This window comes from Pristiophorus japonicus, chromosome 4 (genome assembly GCF_044704955.1).
Source record: "Pristiophorus japonicus isolate sPriJap1 chromosome 4, sPriJap1.hap1, whole genome shotgun sequence".
Classification (NCBI taxonomy): Eukaryota; Metazoa; Chordata; class Chondrichthyes; family Pristiophoridae; genus Pristiophorus; species Pristiophorus japonicus.
This window is the reverse complement of record NC_091980.1, coordinates 82877893-82896780: the sequence shown is the minus strand read 5'-3', so window position 1 is coordinate 82896780 and position 18888 is coordinate 82877893. Positions and strand designations below refer to the sequence as shown.

Here is an 18888-nt window from a genome sequence, read left to right as displayed (position 1 = left end):
TGTTTAATGTTTGTACCCCCCCGCTCCCCATCTCTTGTTCCCAATGCCTGATTTATAAGTGTAGGCAAGGTTTTTCTAAGCATACAAAAATCTACACTTACTCCATTCTAAGTTATTTTGGAGTACGTTTTCGCTGCCTAAACTTGCAAAACAGTGGCTGGACATGCCCCCTTTTGGAAAAAAAAATCTGTTCTAAAATGAAACTATTCTAACTCGCTAGAACTGGAGCAAACTAAATGCCAAGAATTGCAATTTCTAAGATGCGCCATTCTAAACTAGTGGCTCCAGAAAAATAGGAACAACTCAGGCCGAAACTTGAGCCCACTGAAACTGACACTAGATTTTCACCTCTATTGCCTCCTTTGCTAAGTACTTTGACTTTTTCAGGAAAATCAAGCTTATTTTTACTGGCTTTGGCTTAAACTCTTTATTGTATTTCTTTGTTCTATGGATGAAGAGTATTTTACTGTATATTTGGTAGATAACCTAGCAATTTAAATCCGTTGCAAGGAGCGAAACCTGTTTTAAAATAGCTAAACAGAATTGTGTTGCTATGCAACAGTTGTGAAATGAATAAATTCTGTGAAGTACGAATGGGATGGTGGAGGAATTTAATCTCAAACCTTTATAATGAAGGAGAGTGTAAACTCAAAAATCCATTTAGTTTCATTAAAAAGTGGTGAATATTCTTAACTTTTAATTTTTATTCACTACAGTAATGTTTGGCAAATTTATAAGAAGCGATCTATGGAGTATTTGATATTTTTGTTGCACTGCCATTTTACTACTTTGCTGCGTTGCTGCTTTAAATAATTAAACAAATAATTATTTAGTTATACAGTTAGAAGAGCAAGCTGGTCTGCACTACAGACTATTCTGTGGCAGTTCTTTGTAATTAATATTGATATTCTTCTGTGAAGTCTGGTTGTGCTTTTCTTTTAGGATGTCTGGTTCTGCTACTTTTTTCCATGTAAAGACCAAATGACATGATGCATCATTTTTTGTCTACATTAACAGCCAGTAAAGAACTGAAATTTATTCATTGAGGCCAAGTTTGAATTTGACGTGCTCAATTGCTAAATATACAAGTTGGACCTCTTTTATCCGGGACTCCCTTATCCGGCACCACCCCTCGTCCGACATGATTCTGGCGGTCGGTGCATGCGCAGAACGCGGCTGACCTCCACCCTGACTTTGGGACCACGCCGACCTCCTCTAATCCGGCAAAATCCCTAATTTGGTACAGGCCAGGTCCAGAGGGTGCAGGATAAGGGAGGTTCAACCTTTATTGGGGAATTTTGTGTATTCACTATCCCCAGTTCATTCTCATGGGCCATAAAGGATCACAGTTCCCAAATTGCACTAACCATCAATTCTTTGAAGTCGTTTCATCTTTTTATTGACCTGCTACCAAAAGACTATATGCACCTAATTGTGTGGGTTACTTGTTTCATCACCTTGGCTTTATTTTTGCATGCATGGACTTTAAACTCATTTATTTGGTCTTCTGTCGGATATTCACACGATTCAGCATTGCATTCGTATTCTGACCAGAGTTTTAATTGAGCTTACTAACTGCGATCAGAATGTTGATTTGCATGACCTGTGACCATCTTGGCCCCTTCCTATTCTCCTATTTCTCATCTATATGCTGCCCCTTGGCGACATCATCTGAAACCACAGTGTCAGTTTCCACATGTATGCTGCTGACACCCAGCTCTACCTCACCACCATTTCTCTTGACCTCGCCACAGTCTCAAAATTGTCAGCCTGCTTGTCTGACATCCAGTACTGGTTGAGCAGAAATTTTATTCAGTTAAATATTGGGAAGACCGAAGCCATTGTCTTTCGTCCCTGCCACAAATTGTGTTCCCTAGCCACCGACTCCATCTCTCTCCCTAGCATCTGTCTGAGGCTGAACCAGACTGTTCACAACCTAGGTGTCATATTTGACCCTGAAATGCGCTTCCGACCATATATCCGTGACATAACTAAAACCGCCTATTTTCACCTCTGTAACATTGCCTGTCTCCGCCTCTGCCTCAGCTCATCTGCTGTTGAAACCTTCATCCATGCCTTTGTTACCGCTAGACTTGACCACTCCGACCCACTCCTGGCTGGCCTCCCACATTATACCCTATGTAAACTTGAGGTCATCCAAAACACGGCAGCCAGTGTCGGCAGCCATCACCCCTGTGCTCGCTGGCCTACATTGGTTCCTGGTTAAGCAACGCCTCGATTTCAAAATTCTCTGCCTTATTTACAAATCCCTCCATGGCCTCGCCCCTCCCTATCTCTGTAATCTCCTTCAGCCTCCCCACCCCCGAGATATCTGCACTCCTCAAATTCTGCCCTCTTGAGCAATCCTGATTATAATTGCTTAGCTGTGGCCGTGCTTTCAACTGCGTGGACACTGAACTCTGGAACTCCTTCCCTAAACCTCTCTACCTCTCTTTCCTCCTCTAAGACACTCCTTAAAACCTCCCTATTTGACCAAGCATTTGGTCATGTACCGTAATTATTTCTTGTGTGGCTCGGTGTCAAATGTATTTATTTTGTCTTATTAGCACTCCTGTGAAGCGCCTTGGGATGTTTTACTACATTAAAGATGCTGTATAAATACAAGTTGGTTGCTCCATACTGGTTTGTCAGCACAGTATGCATTGAAGTTCATATCCTGGGTTGCGGGAAGCACATTTCCTAGGTGGGATAGCATTAGTGGAATAGTTGTGGCTGAGTTGTCATCCTGGTTTATTTGTGTCAGATTTTTAAAAAAGTTCTCTACATTGCCACTTGAACTGTGGGTCTGTGTTTTTTGCGGGCATCGCTGATGGCGCAAGGGGAATTTGCTGCAACAGCACTGGTTGTGTTATGCGGTGTCTGGAGGGAGACGGTGAGGATTTTTTTTGCACATGTTCAACTTGGAGTTACAGTGTGATTACCTGGCTCTAGCTGAAGGTTTTGATTCTGGCGTACTTCCTGAAGGATGCACTTATTTAGTGCAGGAGGTTAAACTCTGTCCTTTTAAGCTCTGTAGGGCAGAATTTTTAATATTGACCTTCAGCCAGCAGAATAACATTCCAAAACGGATAGATTCCTTGGAGGTAGTTGCATGGAGTCTTTGAGTTGACGTCTTCAGTTAGTAAGGTTGGGACAGTTTTTTCCCTGTTACAGGTACATGCTTCAGTCTGCATTGCGGTGACTGTTATTGCTAGTGTTTCTGGTTTCCACGGAGTTGCGTAGCTGCCAATGTGCTGGGGAGTCCAAATCTGGCAGATCAGCAGTGCATTGAGGTGAGTGCTGCAGTGATTTAACACTTGTCATTTTGCTTTGTTGTGAGGCAGGCCTTTTAAATAGAGCCTAATGTAATGGTACTTGGGCCTGCTAGCTAGCTAGGTATTCCTTGTGGACAAATGGGTGGGGATGGGCAGTGAGTTTGGCACTTTCTGAGCTACAATTTTCTTGACTCTCTGCCTTTTTTGCAACTCCTGAGATGGCTTGTTTCCCTGCCGTTTGTTCTTCATTTCCATGAGAAATTAAAATTGGCACTGATTTGGCTGCTGACTCATTTCTTTCAAAGATTTATAAAATGCCTCGCAAAATTCATGTGCATAAACAATTGGCTGATACTTTAAATTTGTGCATGGAACCTAGATTTGTTTCTAGTGTGAACGGAATGGAAGTCCTCTTGCGGATGTAATGGTGTCTTTAGAGTGGTGTATGCTGGCCATCCAAGGCAACATTGCCAGCTTTGCTTGCTGACACTCATGCAGAAATTTTTTTTTGAGAAAAGTCAACTGCCTTGTTAGCATTTAAAATATTAAAGATCATGCCCACTGCTTTTAAACTTGCTTTTGAAAAGATAACCGTTGCAGTTATTCTGCTGGTGCTTTGCAAGCCAAGCAATGTAAAGTGGACCTTCTTGAAGTGGCATCTTGCCAATTATAGGTATCAACATCTGAATTGGCCTCTGATTTCAAGCCACTGTTGTGAATTTTCTGTCCACAAATGTTTTTCAAGTCCTGTTGATGCACAGCACATAGTATAACTGGCCCATTAGAGTCCTACTTTGATTATGCATCATTATTTGTAACATAGTTCCCAGTGGATGTAAGCTCACAGTGGAAAACTGTCATGTCATGTTTTCGGTGGCTTGGCAGACGAATTCTGTGCTGTTGAGAATCACGTTGGCCATATTTCAAGGATTAAGTTGTTCAACACATCACTCTCAGTACTTGCAAAATCGCCAGTTATCTGTACTAATAGCCAGCAATATTTTGAGAAGTTCCATGGAAAAACACAATTGGAATTATTTGCAAGAGATCTCCAGTTGAACATAATGTGTTTGTACTTAATTTGGAGTTAAACTTGGAATTTTTCTTTAGTTGGGAATGTATTTCTACTTGCCCCTCCTGTATACTGTGCTGTGTGCAATTCCTGACTTACAAGGCAGTGAGTTGACATGCTCCAATACTACTGCCACTAGGAGGAGCACAAGAATGGACCAGAAAACCTTGCACAAGATTTTCCTTCCTGCCTGTGGAGAGAAGCAGTTGCTCAACTGCACAGCTATATTTTTGAAATTGTTGGTAAGAATTATATCGCACTTTTCCATTGCAAAAATGTAGCTGCTGCACATCCTACCATCTAACTTATTACATTTCTGATTTAAATGTAACACTCGCTTTCCTCAAGTAAAATCATGTGCCGTACTGCTGGATTTTTCATATCTAATCAACTCTCATAAAATGTATTTTTTTTTAACACAAAGCTCAAAAGGCCACTTACAGGAAATTGAATGTTCCCATTCATGTTAGTGGAACACTGCAACTTTTTTTGACAAAACTGCCAGAATTTGGAACAAATAAGTTGGGGGCAAGGGGGGGGAAACAATTATTCATGATTTTCACTCAATTAATGGTTTTAATTTAAGAATGCTCCAATCTACTCACTTTTTACAGATCGGTTAAATATGGTAATATTTTTGCCTCTTATGCACTGGTATTTACTTTTGGGCTGCTGATAAATAAAATGCCCAAGATTAAGAATGTGAATGTAGTGCATATCTACAAAAATACAATTCCCAAATGTAGTGGTGCAGTGAGGATGGTACACCAGTAGAGGCAGCATTAGTGGATGGAGCTGCATGTTGCTGTTTAGAATAGCAGAATACCACTTCATCTCATCCTTTTATTATATATATCTTGACATCTCCAAATCCTCAATACCTGACTTAAACACTACAATTTCTGGTTTTACTGTTCATCAAAAAGCAGGGTTCATTATTCAGAAAAATTTAGTACTTTAATTGTGCATAAGTATTATACAGACAAAATATTTATCCCCCTTTAAAATGGTGTGCAATTACTTTTTCAAATAAAACTGTAAGGGTTGAACCGCGGGATCTGGCATGTGCTGGATAAGAAGATTTGCTGGACGATGGGAGGTCACGCTGACCCTCAACTTACCCAGTCCTGGAGTGGGAGTGTCGCTGCTCCGCCAGTGTCTCCCTTGTTTCCAGGGTGCAGTTTCCTCGGCCCGTTTCTTCCCTCCCTCTCCCGCAGCACACGCCACATTCGTACCGTGTAGAGGAAGTCGCCGCTTGCAGCAGCGGGACTGGTGCTGCTCCACCGACATCGCCCCTGCTCTCTTGCTCAGGAAATGAACATTGAGCATGCAAAATGAGTCCTGCACATGCTCCCTGCCCCGGGGCCGGGAATGATGCCGGACAAAGGAGGTTGCTGGATTAGAGAACTGGATAAGGGAGATTCAACCTGTAGTTTGATTTGGAATATGTCTTGTGCTAGAAGATTTTTTTATATAGGGCACATCTTTTTTGAGCTGGTCGGACAGTACTTTTCAATGTTGCTGCAATGTAGCAGTTTAAAAGGAATTGTGCAGTGGTTTTCTCTGCTGCACTTCTGATTTGGTCAGCAGTTTACTATGCTGATTAAATTGTCAGACAATGTTCAAAAAACTAATGAGGTTGTGAAAACTGCCTTTTATGTGATTTCTTAATTCTAAAGTTTAGAAGTTGATTACATTTTCATGTATGGGTGATTAACACTAATACAATGTAGTTTTAAGTAGTACAATAATATGGAGTGAATAATCTAGTTCTTCTGTGATACAATTTTGTATGCTCTGTTTCTACAGATGAATTAGGTACCTTTTTAAAGATACTGAGATTATTTTTCACCTTCACTGCATGGGCATAATCAGTTGCGATGCAAATCGGGCACGTTTTACAACGGGCAGGTGATCCCCTCCGCTAGATTACCCCTCATTTGGTGACTGAACATTACTCTTTGTATTCACCCATAGTATGGGAACTTGGGTATTCAGCACGTTTGTACAAGAAAAATTGTTTTCTCAATACATTTCTGTTCAATGGTACCTGTAAAAGTTTGAACTAAGTATAAGATAAAAGTTGGAGGAAGAAGGCAGGAAATTGCTTGGAACATCCTAATGGCATTGGAAAAGGGATAACTGGGGCTTTTTCGGCATTGCTGAACAATTTGGTTAACAGAAGGTATTTTCAGTTATAATGCAGGGATGTATGTGTGGTGGTTGAAATTTGGAGGCTCCATTAAAATGTGTAGCTTTGGAAAAGTCAGGTGTTTTGTATTGCAATGTTAATTTTTTCATTAATTATTAAGCATTCTAGATTTTAAGGACTATTAAAGTGTAACTTCAAAAATGCAATGCTATCTTGACTATACACTTATCACTAATGGATATTAGTGTCTTATGGAGCTAGTTCTAGTTAATGTATTTAATAAATATTTATGTTGGAAATTCAAAAGTACTGAACTGTTGCAGTTAACTCAGTTTTTGATTTCCATTGTGCGCGCAACTATCATAGGCAGTCCCTCGAAACGAGGATGACTTGCTTCCACGCCAAAAAAGGATGAGTTCACAGCTGTTTCAATGAAGGATCTAATATTCCAGGTCCCGAACTACATCCTGAAGGGTGGAAGATGCCACCACATGGGCTTAACAGTGCTAGGTCTTGGTCCAGTGGCGAGGGTTATCCAAGACAAGTGGAGAACTAGCTCTGCTGCACGGACCTAGTGCGAGCACACATCGTAGTGTGGGCTGGCCTGTGTTGCCCCTGGGCCCCTTGTAAGATAACAAGGACGAGTGGTCTCCCGCTACCATTGCGGCGCAGACAAGCACTCCCTCTCTCACATACTGTTTCATTTTTTTAAAATGTAATGTCACAATATGTGCTATATTAAACTTCATTTTTCTTTCAGGCTGGTCGAAAAGAAAGGGGTGATGCACTCAATGCTGCAATTGACAAAATGACTAAAAAGACAAGGGACTTGCGCAGACAGGTATGGTAAATTATGGAAGTAACTTAGAAAGGAGAAGTATTTCTTTACATTTAAATCGTGTCAACATATAGATGCTTTTTAAAGTAACCTTCAGGAAAGTGGTGAGTTCATTACTTGCACACAAAACCTGTTGAAGTTAATTTAAATTAACTTGCAGCAACATAACTGAACCATGTTAACCAGATATCTAGCGATTTTGCAGTTAAAATCTTTGGAGGAATTTTTAAATGTATTGGTATGAGCTTAAAATCCCATGGGCCCAATTTTCATCGTCTCTGCCTGGCGGGAACATCAAATGGCAGCTCAGACAATCGCTGAAAACAGGCACGCCCCTCATTAGCCTATGCAAATTGGGGTCCCATGATGCATGTAGAACCCTGATGTAGGTTGTGTTGGTGCTCGTAATAGAAGCATATTAAAATAAGTTTATCTAAATATTAGATAGCTTGTCTTTATACAGATGTAAAATAAAATTAATGAAAGTTTAGTCTCCATCAAAAGTTGCCATAATTAAAAGACAATTATTTTAAAATAGATGAAGTACTAATGGTTATTTTAAACTACTCTGATTCTGGGTTTAAATGTGTGTTTTTAACCTGTAATTTATAGGATATCCAGCATTGAAAATGGCCTGGTACAGCACAGATGTCATGTCTATTGACTTTTGTTCTAAAATTGCTGCTTACACTAAATGTTAAACTAAAGCAAGTGAATGTGGTAGTAATTAATTTTGATGTCCACTAACAATGAAATACCAACAGCATGTAATATAGTATGGCAGTAGAACCACCTAAGTGCACGTTCAAAAAATGGGTTGAGGTTTGAGCTATTCAAATAGATACTTTTTAAAAAAGAGTATTGTCTAGCGTTAGAAAACCTCTGGCTAGTTTAATTTAAACAACTTTTAATTTAAACAGTCTTTTAAAGAAAATGTGTAATTCAGAACATGAGTCTGCTGCTTTTCTTGTTTTGCTGTGATTTTTCAAATTCTGTACAGAACATTAATAGAGAAATTTAAAACATTAAAAAAACAATTAGAAGCAACATTTATATCTCATTGTGATATGATTTAAACAGTTAAGTTCTTATGCTTGGAAACTTTAATGAATGATAAACCTGATAACTGTTTCTGTTCGAGACAAAAGTAGAATACTACACTGAAGTCTGTTATTTGTCCTCTTACCATATTCTGTTATGTAGTTCTAAAGGTTAATTAAATTATAGAATAATATGCTTTAATTATTTGACTAACTTAATCAGCTTGGATATTAAATTGCGAGCACAGCTCAACAGTTTTAGAAATCACGGTAGAACTAATGATTCGTTTCTCCAATTGCAACACCAATTATTTTCAAGAAGAGATCAACTTTATTTCTAAAATAAAAGATACCACTACCCAGTACTGGAAAGAGGATGTTCAAAATAGTGCTGTAGTCCACATTGAAGGGACTGCTTGTTATAAGGCTCCTGAGAGAAATTAATTTGGGTAATCTCAATCCATCCAGTTCCTCGTGGGCATGGGTTCACAGCACAAAATTGCCTCTAATTCAGCAGTAAATTGGCAGCCTAACTCAAATTAGTACAAAACGGTGACTACGTCATTTGCTGCTGTGGGGGCTGATCTCCTGCGATTGAGGCTAAGGTGTACTATCTGGGCCCTGGTGACTTCTACTTTCTGTCCTATTAACTTTTAATAGTATCCTTTATCTCCTGTAGTGGCTCTTCGTCATCCTACATTTGTAATATCCTTTATTGGGCAGAGTAGATGGAACTTTATTGTTGTGTGAAAAGAAAAGTTTATATTCCCTACCATTAAACATCTCTGATGAAAATTCTCAAAAAATGTAGAAACCGTGCTGCAGAGCTAGTCGGAAGAATAAAATTAGAGCCATTAAAGAATCGAAGGATTAAAATTATTGATCATTGGAAGAATTATATAGCTGTTATATTGTTACTGACATTTAAATACCAACTTGCTGTAACTTTTCTGAAAGATAATACTTGGATGTTATAGAATAATTGAAATTAAAGCAGAGAAAGAGGCCCTAGTAAAGTTCTAATCTTTGTGAAAAAAGTTTCTTGTAACCATCCTTTCAATGATCGTGGCTTTATGCACGCTTGTTGCCAATTGGCAAACCAGTGGAAATAATATCCCCATTTACTCTCTCAGAAGTTAACATAGTTCTGAAAACCTCTAAGTACATAGAAAGCAGAGGAGAACAAGACAAGGGAGAATACAAAAAGACTAGGAGATAAATTCAAAAAATCAAAGAGGAACTATGAAATTAAATTATCAAGGAACATAAAACAAAATTGTAAAATATTCTACATGCACATAAACTTAACAAAAGGAAGTTCGGAATGGAAACAGGGCCATTAAGGAGCAGTCAGGATAAAAAAAATGACAGGCAGCGATAGCGAAGTGGCAAATATTAATTATTTCGCTTCAGTATTTATCAGGGAAACGGATCAAATGGACATGTCATTGGAAGATGAGATTAGAAATGATGGGCCCAAGTTTCCCTAGGAGTTGCTTTTTTTTTGGAGCAACTTGATTTTTCTGGACTATCTTTTTAGTTGCCATTCTGGCCATTTAATTTGCGCCAGTGTAAGTGAGTGAGTTCGGGTTTTTTTTAGTGTTTTTTTTCAAAAGGGGGTGTTCCCAGACATTTAGCCCTGTTTTAGGTGTTTGGCCGGCAAATAGTTGCTCCAAACTAACTTAGGCCAGCGTATGTTGCCACTTCTGTCCACGTTAAAAACCTTAGCTAAAGTTAAGGAATCGGTGCAAGTAACTACATTTAAAGCTCCACCAAGCACCAAAAAAAGCACAAAAAGTAATAAGCAATTAATTAACAAATAAAATAGAAGAAACCCTGCACCTAAAGCACCAAAACCAAAGTAATAAGCAATCAATAAATAACACAAAAAATGGAAGTCCTACCTTAGGGAACGCAGTGGGCCGCCAATGAGGGAGCCCATTCGGCCAGGGCTCGGGACGGCGTCCTTCGGGCCCCTCCCACACAGCCTGCAGCGCGTACTCTCAGATTCAGCCTGCCAGGAGCTACTGCACATACGGACAGACTCTAGCCGAATGTGCAGTGGTCCTGGCACTGTTTTCAGCGCCGGGACCTGGCTCCGCCCCCAATCCATTGGGCCATGCTGCGCCACGACCGAAGAGAGAGGGGGAGCAGCCAGAATACCGCTGTCTTTTTTCGGCGCGCTTGGAAGCGGACAAAAACGGTGCACCTTGGGTGAGGGCACCAGAAAAACAAGTTAGGGAAACTCTAGCCCGATATAACCACATTTAAAATAAAAGAAGAAATATTAAGTAAACTAATCATACTCCAAGGATAAAGCCCCTGGATTGCATCCGCACATTCTAAAAGAATCTAGGAAATTGATAGAAGAGGCTCTTTTACACACATTTAATAATTCATTAAAAAATGTGTAGTGCCCGAGGACTGACGGATAGCTAACGTTATACCTCTATTTCAGAAGAGAGATAGAAAATGTCCAAAGAACTATAGAGCAGTCAGCTTGGCGTCGTAGTAGGAAAAATAATGGTATTCCTATTAAAGGAAAAAAAATAGAAAAAATTTAAAAACCAAAAGTAATATAATGAATAGTCAGCATGGATTTCAAAAGGGAAAGTCTTGCTTGACCAATCTCATTGAATTCTTTGAAGAAGTAACTGAGTAGACAAGGGTAATGCAGTAGATGTACTCCCAGATCCCTTTGCTCCTCTATCCCATTTAGGAGTAGTTGAGGTGAATACTAGATGCATTTAAGGGGAAGCTAGATAAGCATATGAGGGAGAAGGGAATACATAATGTAAGAATTAGGAGTAGGCCATATGTCCCCTTGAGCCTGCTCCACCATTCAGTAAGATCATGGCTGATCTTCGAACTCAACACTACTTTCCTGTCCTATCCCATATTCCTTGATTCCCCATGAGTCTCAATGTGTCTCAACCTTGAATCTACTTAATGACTCTGCATCTTTGAGACAGAGAATTCCAAAGATTCACAACTCTCTGTGATGTACCTCCTCATCTCAGTCTTAAAAGTCCGACTCCTTATCCTGAGACTATGCCCGCTATTTCTGGAGTACAGGGTTATGTTGCTAGAGTTAGATGAGGAAGGATGGGAGGAGGCTCGAGTGGAGCATAAACGCCGACATGAACTGGTTAGGCCGAAAAGCCTGTTTCTGTGCTGTATATTCTATGTAATTCCCATTATCTTTCTCTGTTCCAGTGAAGAAAGGCTCCAATATTCAAGTATTTCTATACAACTATAATCTAATTTTCCTGATATCTAATGAATCTTTGCACACTTTCTGTGACTATTCTTCCTCTAATGAGGTGCTCGGAACTGGTCACAATATTCTGACTGTCTTAGCCAATTCCTTGTACAAATGCAGCATCACTTCCTTGCTTGTATTGAATGATGTCACATTTGGGGATTTTTGACGATTTGGCCACAGAACAATTTTTGTGTAGTTTAAATAAAATGTTACTAGAAGTTAAATGTAGCTCACGAGGGAATAAAACTCAGTGGAGGCATGTGGTGGGCATCCAGATTCGATCTAGACGGACCATCTGAAGTGATGTTTCCCGTATAGCACTTTAACTTGAGACAGTGAAAGTTCATTTTAGACACTAGCGTAAACACCTATTATGTTGGGATGGTCCCATTCAGTGAAGCCCAGCAGGGTTTCACTTTTTATTCACTCATGGGATGTGGGCGTCGCTGCTTTCTTGAATCACTGCAGTCCGTGAGGCGAAGGTCCTCCCACAGTGCTGATAGGGAGGGAGTTCCAGGATTTTAACCCAGCGACAATGAAGGAATGGCAATATATTTCCAAGTCAGGATGGTGTGAAACTTAGAGGAGAACCTGCAGGTGTTGGTGATCCCATGCGCCTGCTGCCCTTGTCCTTCCAGGTGGTAGAAATTGAGAGCTTGGGACGTGCGATCAAAGAAGCCATGGCGAGTTACTGCAGTGCATCTTGTAGATTGTACACACTGCAGCCACGGTGTGCTGCTGGTGGAAGCAGTGAATGTTTAACGTAGTGGATGGGGTGCCAATCAAGCGGGCTGTTTTGTTCTGGATGGTGTCGAGCTTCTTGAATGTTTATGGAGCTGCACTCATCCAGGCAAGTGGAGAGTATTGCATCAGACTCCTAACTTGTGACTTGTAGATGGTGGAAAGGCTTTGGGGAGTCAGGAGGTGAATCACTCGCCACAAAATACCTAGCCTCTGATCTGCTATTGTAGCCACAGCATTTATGTGGCTTTTCCATTTAAGTTTCTGATCAATGGTGGGCCCTGGGATGTTGTTGGGGGATTCAGCAATGGTAATGTTGTTGAATGTCAATGGATGGTGGTTAGACACTCTCTTGTTGGAGATCGTTATTGCCTGGCACTTGTGTGGCATGAATGTTAATTGCGACTTAATGACTCAAGCCTGAATGTTGTCGGATCTTGCTGCATGTGGGCATGGAATCCTTCATTATCTGAGGAGTTGCTGTCAGTAACCCTCAGCTAGGAAGACTGCAGTCACTGACTAATTCTGGGATATGAAGAACTGGGAGTGGGTTAGAGGTCAAGCCTTAGGAATCCTATCTATCTAAGGGATAAATAAATACATAGTTTAAAGGAACAATTTCAAAATCAGGTAGGGAATCCTGATCTAAAGAAAGTTCTCTCTAAGTATAGTTCAGATTAAATTTTGTAAGAATATGCCAAGAAAAGTATTTAGCCCCCGAGTAGGAACATTTAGGTGTTATCTTTTGTGTTACCTGTACAAGGAAATAAGTTATAATTCACTGTTCGTTCACCTATTATATGAAAAAATAAGAGCTTACTGATTTTGTATTTGCCCTTGTCACACAAGTGTTTATCAAACTGCCTTTCGCAAGATGGGAGAAACATGAGATGGCACATGAAATTACAGTATCCTGCTCACAATGGGCCCAAATTTCCCCAGGAGTTGCTCCTTTTTTTTTAGAGCAACTTGATTTTTTCTGTAGTATCTTAAAAATCTCCATTCTGCACATTTAATTTGCGCCAGTGTAAGTGAATTAGTTAGGATTTGTTTAGTTTAGTTTTGTTCAAAAGGGGATGTTACCAGCCACCTACACCATTTAAGCCAGTTTGGACAGCTAATAGTTGCTCCAAACTTACTTAGGCCAGCATATGTGACCACTTGTGGTCGCACAGAAAACCCTTGCGGAGAGTTAAGAAATCAGCGCAGGTAGCCTCCAAATGACAGTGTTATGATAGGAATGCTAGATTTTTTTAAATCCCAAGCAGCGAGATTGTAGGTGCTATCAGCTTGATTAAACTGAGTATGGGGTTTTTACAAGAATAAGAATAACCTTGTAATGAAGGCTGAAGTAGAGGGGCCACTTAAGCAAAATGAAGGTTTTCTTTGTAAATAATAGATCAAGAGCACCAACGCTCTTCCTAATGGATTCGAGTGCGGCATCACACCACATTGGATTTTGTCTTCTGCAGCACCAAAGAATTGCCCTGACTAGGTTTAGAAATTTAAAATGTTAGACTTGACTTAAAAAAAAGCATGTAAAAATGTAAACACAACTTTTCGTGTTCAGCATTGCGTAGTGTGACTCTTGACAATTAGTAATATTTTAGAATTTTATGCAATAGTGGGTGAGCTATAAGATACTGCAGATAGGGAATTTTTTGTAAAGATAGCTAGATATTAAAGTACTGGAAAATCTTTGAAGACCCCCCCCCGGATCAAAACTCTTTTCTCTCTCTCTCTCTCTCTCTCTCTTCTCCTCCCCCCCCCCACCCCGGCCGATCAAAACTCTTCTCTCCCCCACCAACCTGTTGCTTGTAGCCCTCAGTATGGGAAAGGCAGCAGCCGGCCTGTGCGGCAGGCCACTCAGCCCGGGATAGGGGCAGCGAGCGACTGGTGCGGCTCACAGCCTGCAGGAAGGGCGAGGAGCTGCAGACTCCACTGCATATGCGTGCAGCTGCCGGCACTGTTTTCAGCGCAGGGCTGAGGCTCTGCCCCCCACTCCACAAGAAATGCCGCGCCAGGATCCAGGACACACAGCAGAGCGGCCAGAATCCTTAGTAAGTTTTTGCCGCCGTTTTGAACGCACAAAGTCGGCGCATCTTGGGAGAGTGTGCTGGAAAAAGGGGTTCAGGAAATTTAGGCCCAGAGATGGAAAGAACTTGCATTTATATAGTGCCTTTCACATCTTCCAAATGTTTTTAATATGTATCCCACATTCTCCTTGGGTACTCCTACCATCCCACTGGGAGAAATACTTATTAGTAATCTCTACCATTCCTTCATTCTTAAATCTTTTATTTTAAGTGGTTCCTCCCTTTGACTGTCCTTTGACTTTTTAAGTGCTTATGAAAGCCCTTATTTTTTTCTGTTATGTTTTTTTTCTCTCAGTGCTTTCCTAATCTCCAGTTTTGCTTCCTTTCTAATCTATTTGTAAACCTGATTTAGTGGTTGTCACTTTTTCCCAAGTTCTCCTACCATCACGTTCCTTATTTGCCCTGTTTTGTGAACAGAATCAAATTCCGCACTGCATCCTACCGTAGACATGCAATATACTGATTAAGGAATCGGCCTACGTGCATTTTAAGACATCCTCCCCATTTTTATACACTAATGTTTGTTTTATCCCAGTCTACCTTACGATGGTGGTAATATTGCATGATAATTCGGTTCCTGCTGCAAACATCTCTAGGTTTTGTCCTCCATTTCTTTTCCACTATTTGGTCATCTGCAAGATCCTCCCAATATGGTAACTGATCTCTTAAAGTTCCTTCCAGATGGACTTTAAACATCACCACCATGTAACTGTTTCCTTGCTGTGGCTGTAATTCTGTCCTTAATTAACAATGCCATCCCTTGTCTTTTTTTCACTTCCCTGTCTTTCCTGAAAATATTATAACCAGGAATATTTCGATCCCAGCCAAGTTTCTTTTAAGACTAAACAGTGTATACCTCTAGTTCCCTGGCTTTATTTCTAATGCTTTATGTATTCACATTATATTGTAGCTTCTATTTTAAATATAAAAGTAAATTTGACTTGCAGTGAGGATAAACGATGCAGGATGCAGTTGCTTACATGTCTGAAAAGTGGAAGCAACTGTTACAAAGCAAAGTGGAATGTATAGGTCTTTTGGGAAGGTACATAGCAGATCTGCTCCTTAAATCTTCCATATAATTGCAGTTTGTGCTACAGTGGCTATTTCTCTTGACTGTTGCTAGTGTGCACTGTGGAAGGTCCATGAGTATCGTGAGTTTGCTTTTTGTTTTTCACTGAAATGTGGCAGGAAGTAATTGAATTCTCAGTCATTTAGGATACATAATAGACGTACTGTGGCTAGAATAAAGGCCAGCCTCACTAGATGAAACTGTTGGCCAGAACTGATGAGGAAATTTTGTTGGCTGTCTATGATCATAGAGACATCTTTCTAAAACTGGTTTAAAAAAGCTCTTGAGCAATAAAATATTGGGAGCTGTGGAAGCTGATATTGGAAAGCTATTTTGGCACATGATGCATTTGGTAACAAGTTTTCTCTAATTCCTTGCTAGGGGGAGAAGAAATGTCACAAGAAACTCTTATCAACTAGTGGTTTGGTCATGGGAAAGTTGAAAAGTATAAAATACTCAATCTGCTTATGAATACAGGGATATTGCAGTACGAAACTAACATATCTGTTCAAATTTATTTTAGTTAAATGTAATGCATGGTTATTGAAAATGAGTACTGCAATGTTTACATTGTTCAGGCTTAAACATTGATTTTAATTGCTTTTAACAGTTAAGGAAAGCTGTCATGGATCATGTATCAGACTCTTTCTTGGAGACCAATGTTCCTCTTCTGGTTTTGATTGAAGCAGCCAAAAATGGTAATGAAAAGGAAGTGAAGGAATACGCCCAAGTATTCCGTGACCACGCCAGCAAATTGGTTGAGGTAAGTATGGATTTACGTTATTGCTTAACAGCAATCATCTTTTCATTAAAATTATTTTTATCTCTTCAGGAGTGTTGTAGGCTAGAAATACCTGTGAAGGAGAAATTCGGAATTTCATTACGCGCCTCTTTTAGCTGTTTGATTATTCCATACAAAATCTAAACACATCAGTGGAAAAGGATCTAATGGGTTTCATTATAAGAGTGCATGAAAGTAAAGGAAGAGATTGGAGAGGTAGTTGTCCCCTAATGCTTTGTGGTTAGCTCTAGAGAATCATTGGTGGAAATCGACAAATGTGTTGCTATTTTCACTGGGGAATGAAGCAGTAAGATTCAAAGAGGAATTAAAAGAAAGAAAACTTATTTCAAAACATTCTGGAAAATATTTTTTCTGTTAGATGAGTTTGCAGGATTCGGTTCACCAATTCTTGATCTCTCTCTTGCTTAAATCAACCTAATCTGTTGTATAGAGTTGATGACTCAACCCATGTACTACCAGTAGATTATCTAAAACTCTGATTACTTGCCGAGAACTGTCGCTCACGAAATATGTTTATTCTTGTAGGTTGCCAACCTTGCTTGCTCTATTTCCAACAATGAAGAAGGTGTGAAACTAGTTCGCATGGCAGCCACCCAGCTTGAAGGCCTTTGTCCACAGGTTTGACAAAACAATATCCTGTTTAGTTTAAAATTTAATCAATGATTTTCTTTGCTCTTAAAATGTTTTCCCTACTAAAAGGAAATGCTAAGTTTTTATTTTTAATAAACACTTTTGTCAGGATGCATTTTGGTGGTTCCAAGTGTTATCTTTTGTCCTTTTTCAGTTTTAAGCCATAGATAACATTTCAACATAACACTTGCAGCAGTCTTGAATATTGTTGGCTTTGGTGACTGCTGCATCACTAATGTTTGCCTTATTGGTTTAAACTAATATGTGGCAACTTTAAAGTTGATTTTCTGCAAGTTTCATAAACTTGCAAATAACTGACTTCATTATGCATACAATTGGATTCTTTAAAATAATAATACAAACACATTGGTAACAATTTATTTGCACTGCTCTTTTTAGGTCATAAATGCTGCATTGGCCCTGGCTGCTAAACCTCAGAGTAAAGTGGCTCAGGACAACATGGATCTCTTCAAAGAATTATGGGAGAAACAAGTGCGTGTGCTGACTGATGCTGTGGATGACATTACTTCCATTGATGACTTCCTATGCGTTTCAGGTATTTCTGTTATAAAAAAGCAGTTTAATATAGTTATGGAACATCCTTGCCAACTGATTCCAAACAAAGCCAGGATTAATAAATATTCACTGTCTAAAAGAAGTGGCCACAATATATGCATGTGTTCTATTTCAGTTAATGTGGACACACACAGTATGCTGTTAAAGCATATATTAGTGCTTAAAATGTTACCCAATAGAGTAACAGGTGTTTGTCACTATTCTGGTTGCTCTGCATTATTCCATATATGCTCAAATCTTTATCGCTAAATCCCCGGTGTGACTTGCTTGATATCTTTCTGCCAGTGTGACCTAACACATTTAAAATCCTTTGTAAAATACAAACATTTGCAAATGTCTCAAAGTATGTGATGTTTGCCCTGCCAGTCGAAGATAAAATATACATGGAGATGGATTTAATGCCAGGAAAAAAAAAAAGACTTGTATTTATAAAGTGCCTTTCACGACCTCAAGACATCCCAAAGCGCCAAAGAAGTACTTTTGAAGTGTAGTGACGTTGTTCAATTGAGTGTCATTTCTAGCTAACCTAATACCATGTGCATGAAACGTCACTAATCTGTATGATCCCACGTATTTTGCTAAAATAGCCATTATACTGGGGGAGGAATAACACAAGCATCATTTAATTGTCTTAGAATATTCTAAATGCTGAAAAGTTAAATGGCTTGCATCAGCACTTTGTCTACATTGAAACCAAATTCCCTCCATATTTCACTTGCATACACCTACACAAATTACAGGACAAATTTTAAAAGGGGTACCTTCCTTTCTTCTCCACTCTAGTACCTAAAATTGGGTTTCAAAAAATTGTTGGTCAATTTTCAGTTTTCCCAAAGGACTAGCCATTTTGATCTTTTCCCCTTCTCCCAACGTTGGAAGCTGTTTCGAATTAAGTCAGTTACCAGCCCATCAAATAACCGTTTTATTATGTGAAACTTGAAAATCAGTTTTGGTTCTGGTTTTGAGAGGTTCCTGCCTAAGAGAAGTAAGTGGAAGTTGAGCACCGAGCAATGCTCACTTAATACTGACCATCTAAACTCGGGCACCAAATCATTAACATTTTCAAGATTTTAAAACTCATTTTGATGAGACAGATAAGTTCACTTGTGCCTGTATAATGGAACTGTGATTTCCAACTTTTTTAAAAAAAATGTAAAATAAACACACCTGCCATAATCGATCACTTGTAAAACCTGTATTTCAAATAGTGAAAACTTTGTTAAAATAATTTCAGAAATGCCTGCTAGTCGGCACTGTAGCTTTGACATTGTCCTCATGCATGAGCCTCCACTCCACCGGCGGCGTTTGGGCCTCCATTCCACCAGCGGCGCC

The 18888-nt window shown here is 39.6% G+C and overlaps 1 protein-coding gene across 1 annotated transcript in view; it reads left to right on the top strand.

Moving 5' to 3' along the window:
• Positions 1-18888, top strand: part of ctnna1 (catenin (cadherin-associated protein), alpha 1) — a 197386-nt gene that overhangs the window by 130358 nt on the left and 48140 nt on the right. The window contains exons 8-11 of the mRNA XM_070878385.1: positions 7260-7340; positions 16159-16311; positions 16876-16968; positions 17380-17536. Of these exons, the coding sequence (XP_070734486.1) occupies positions 7260-7340; positions 16159-16311; positions 16876-16968; positions 17380-17536 (484 nt within the window). The remainder of the gene's footprint in view (positions 1-7259; positions 7341-16158; positions 16312-16875; positions 16969-17379; positions 17537-18888) is intronic.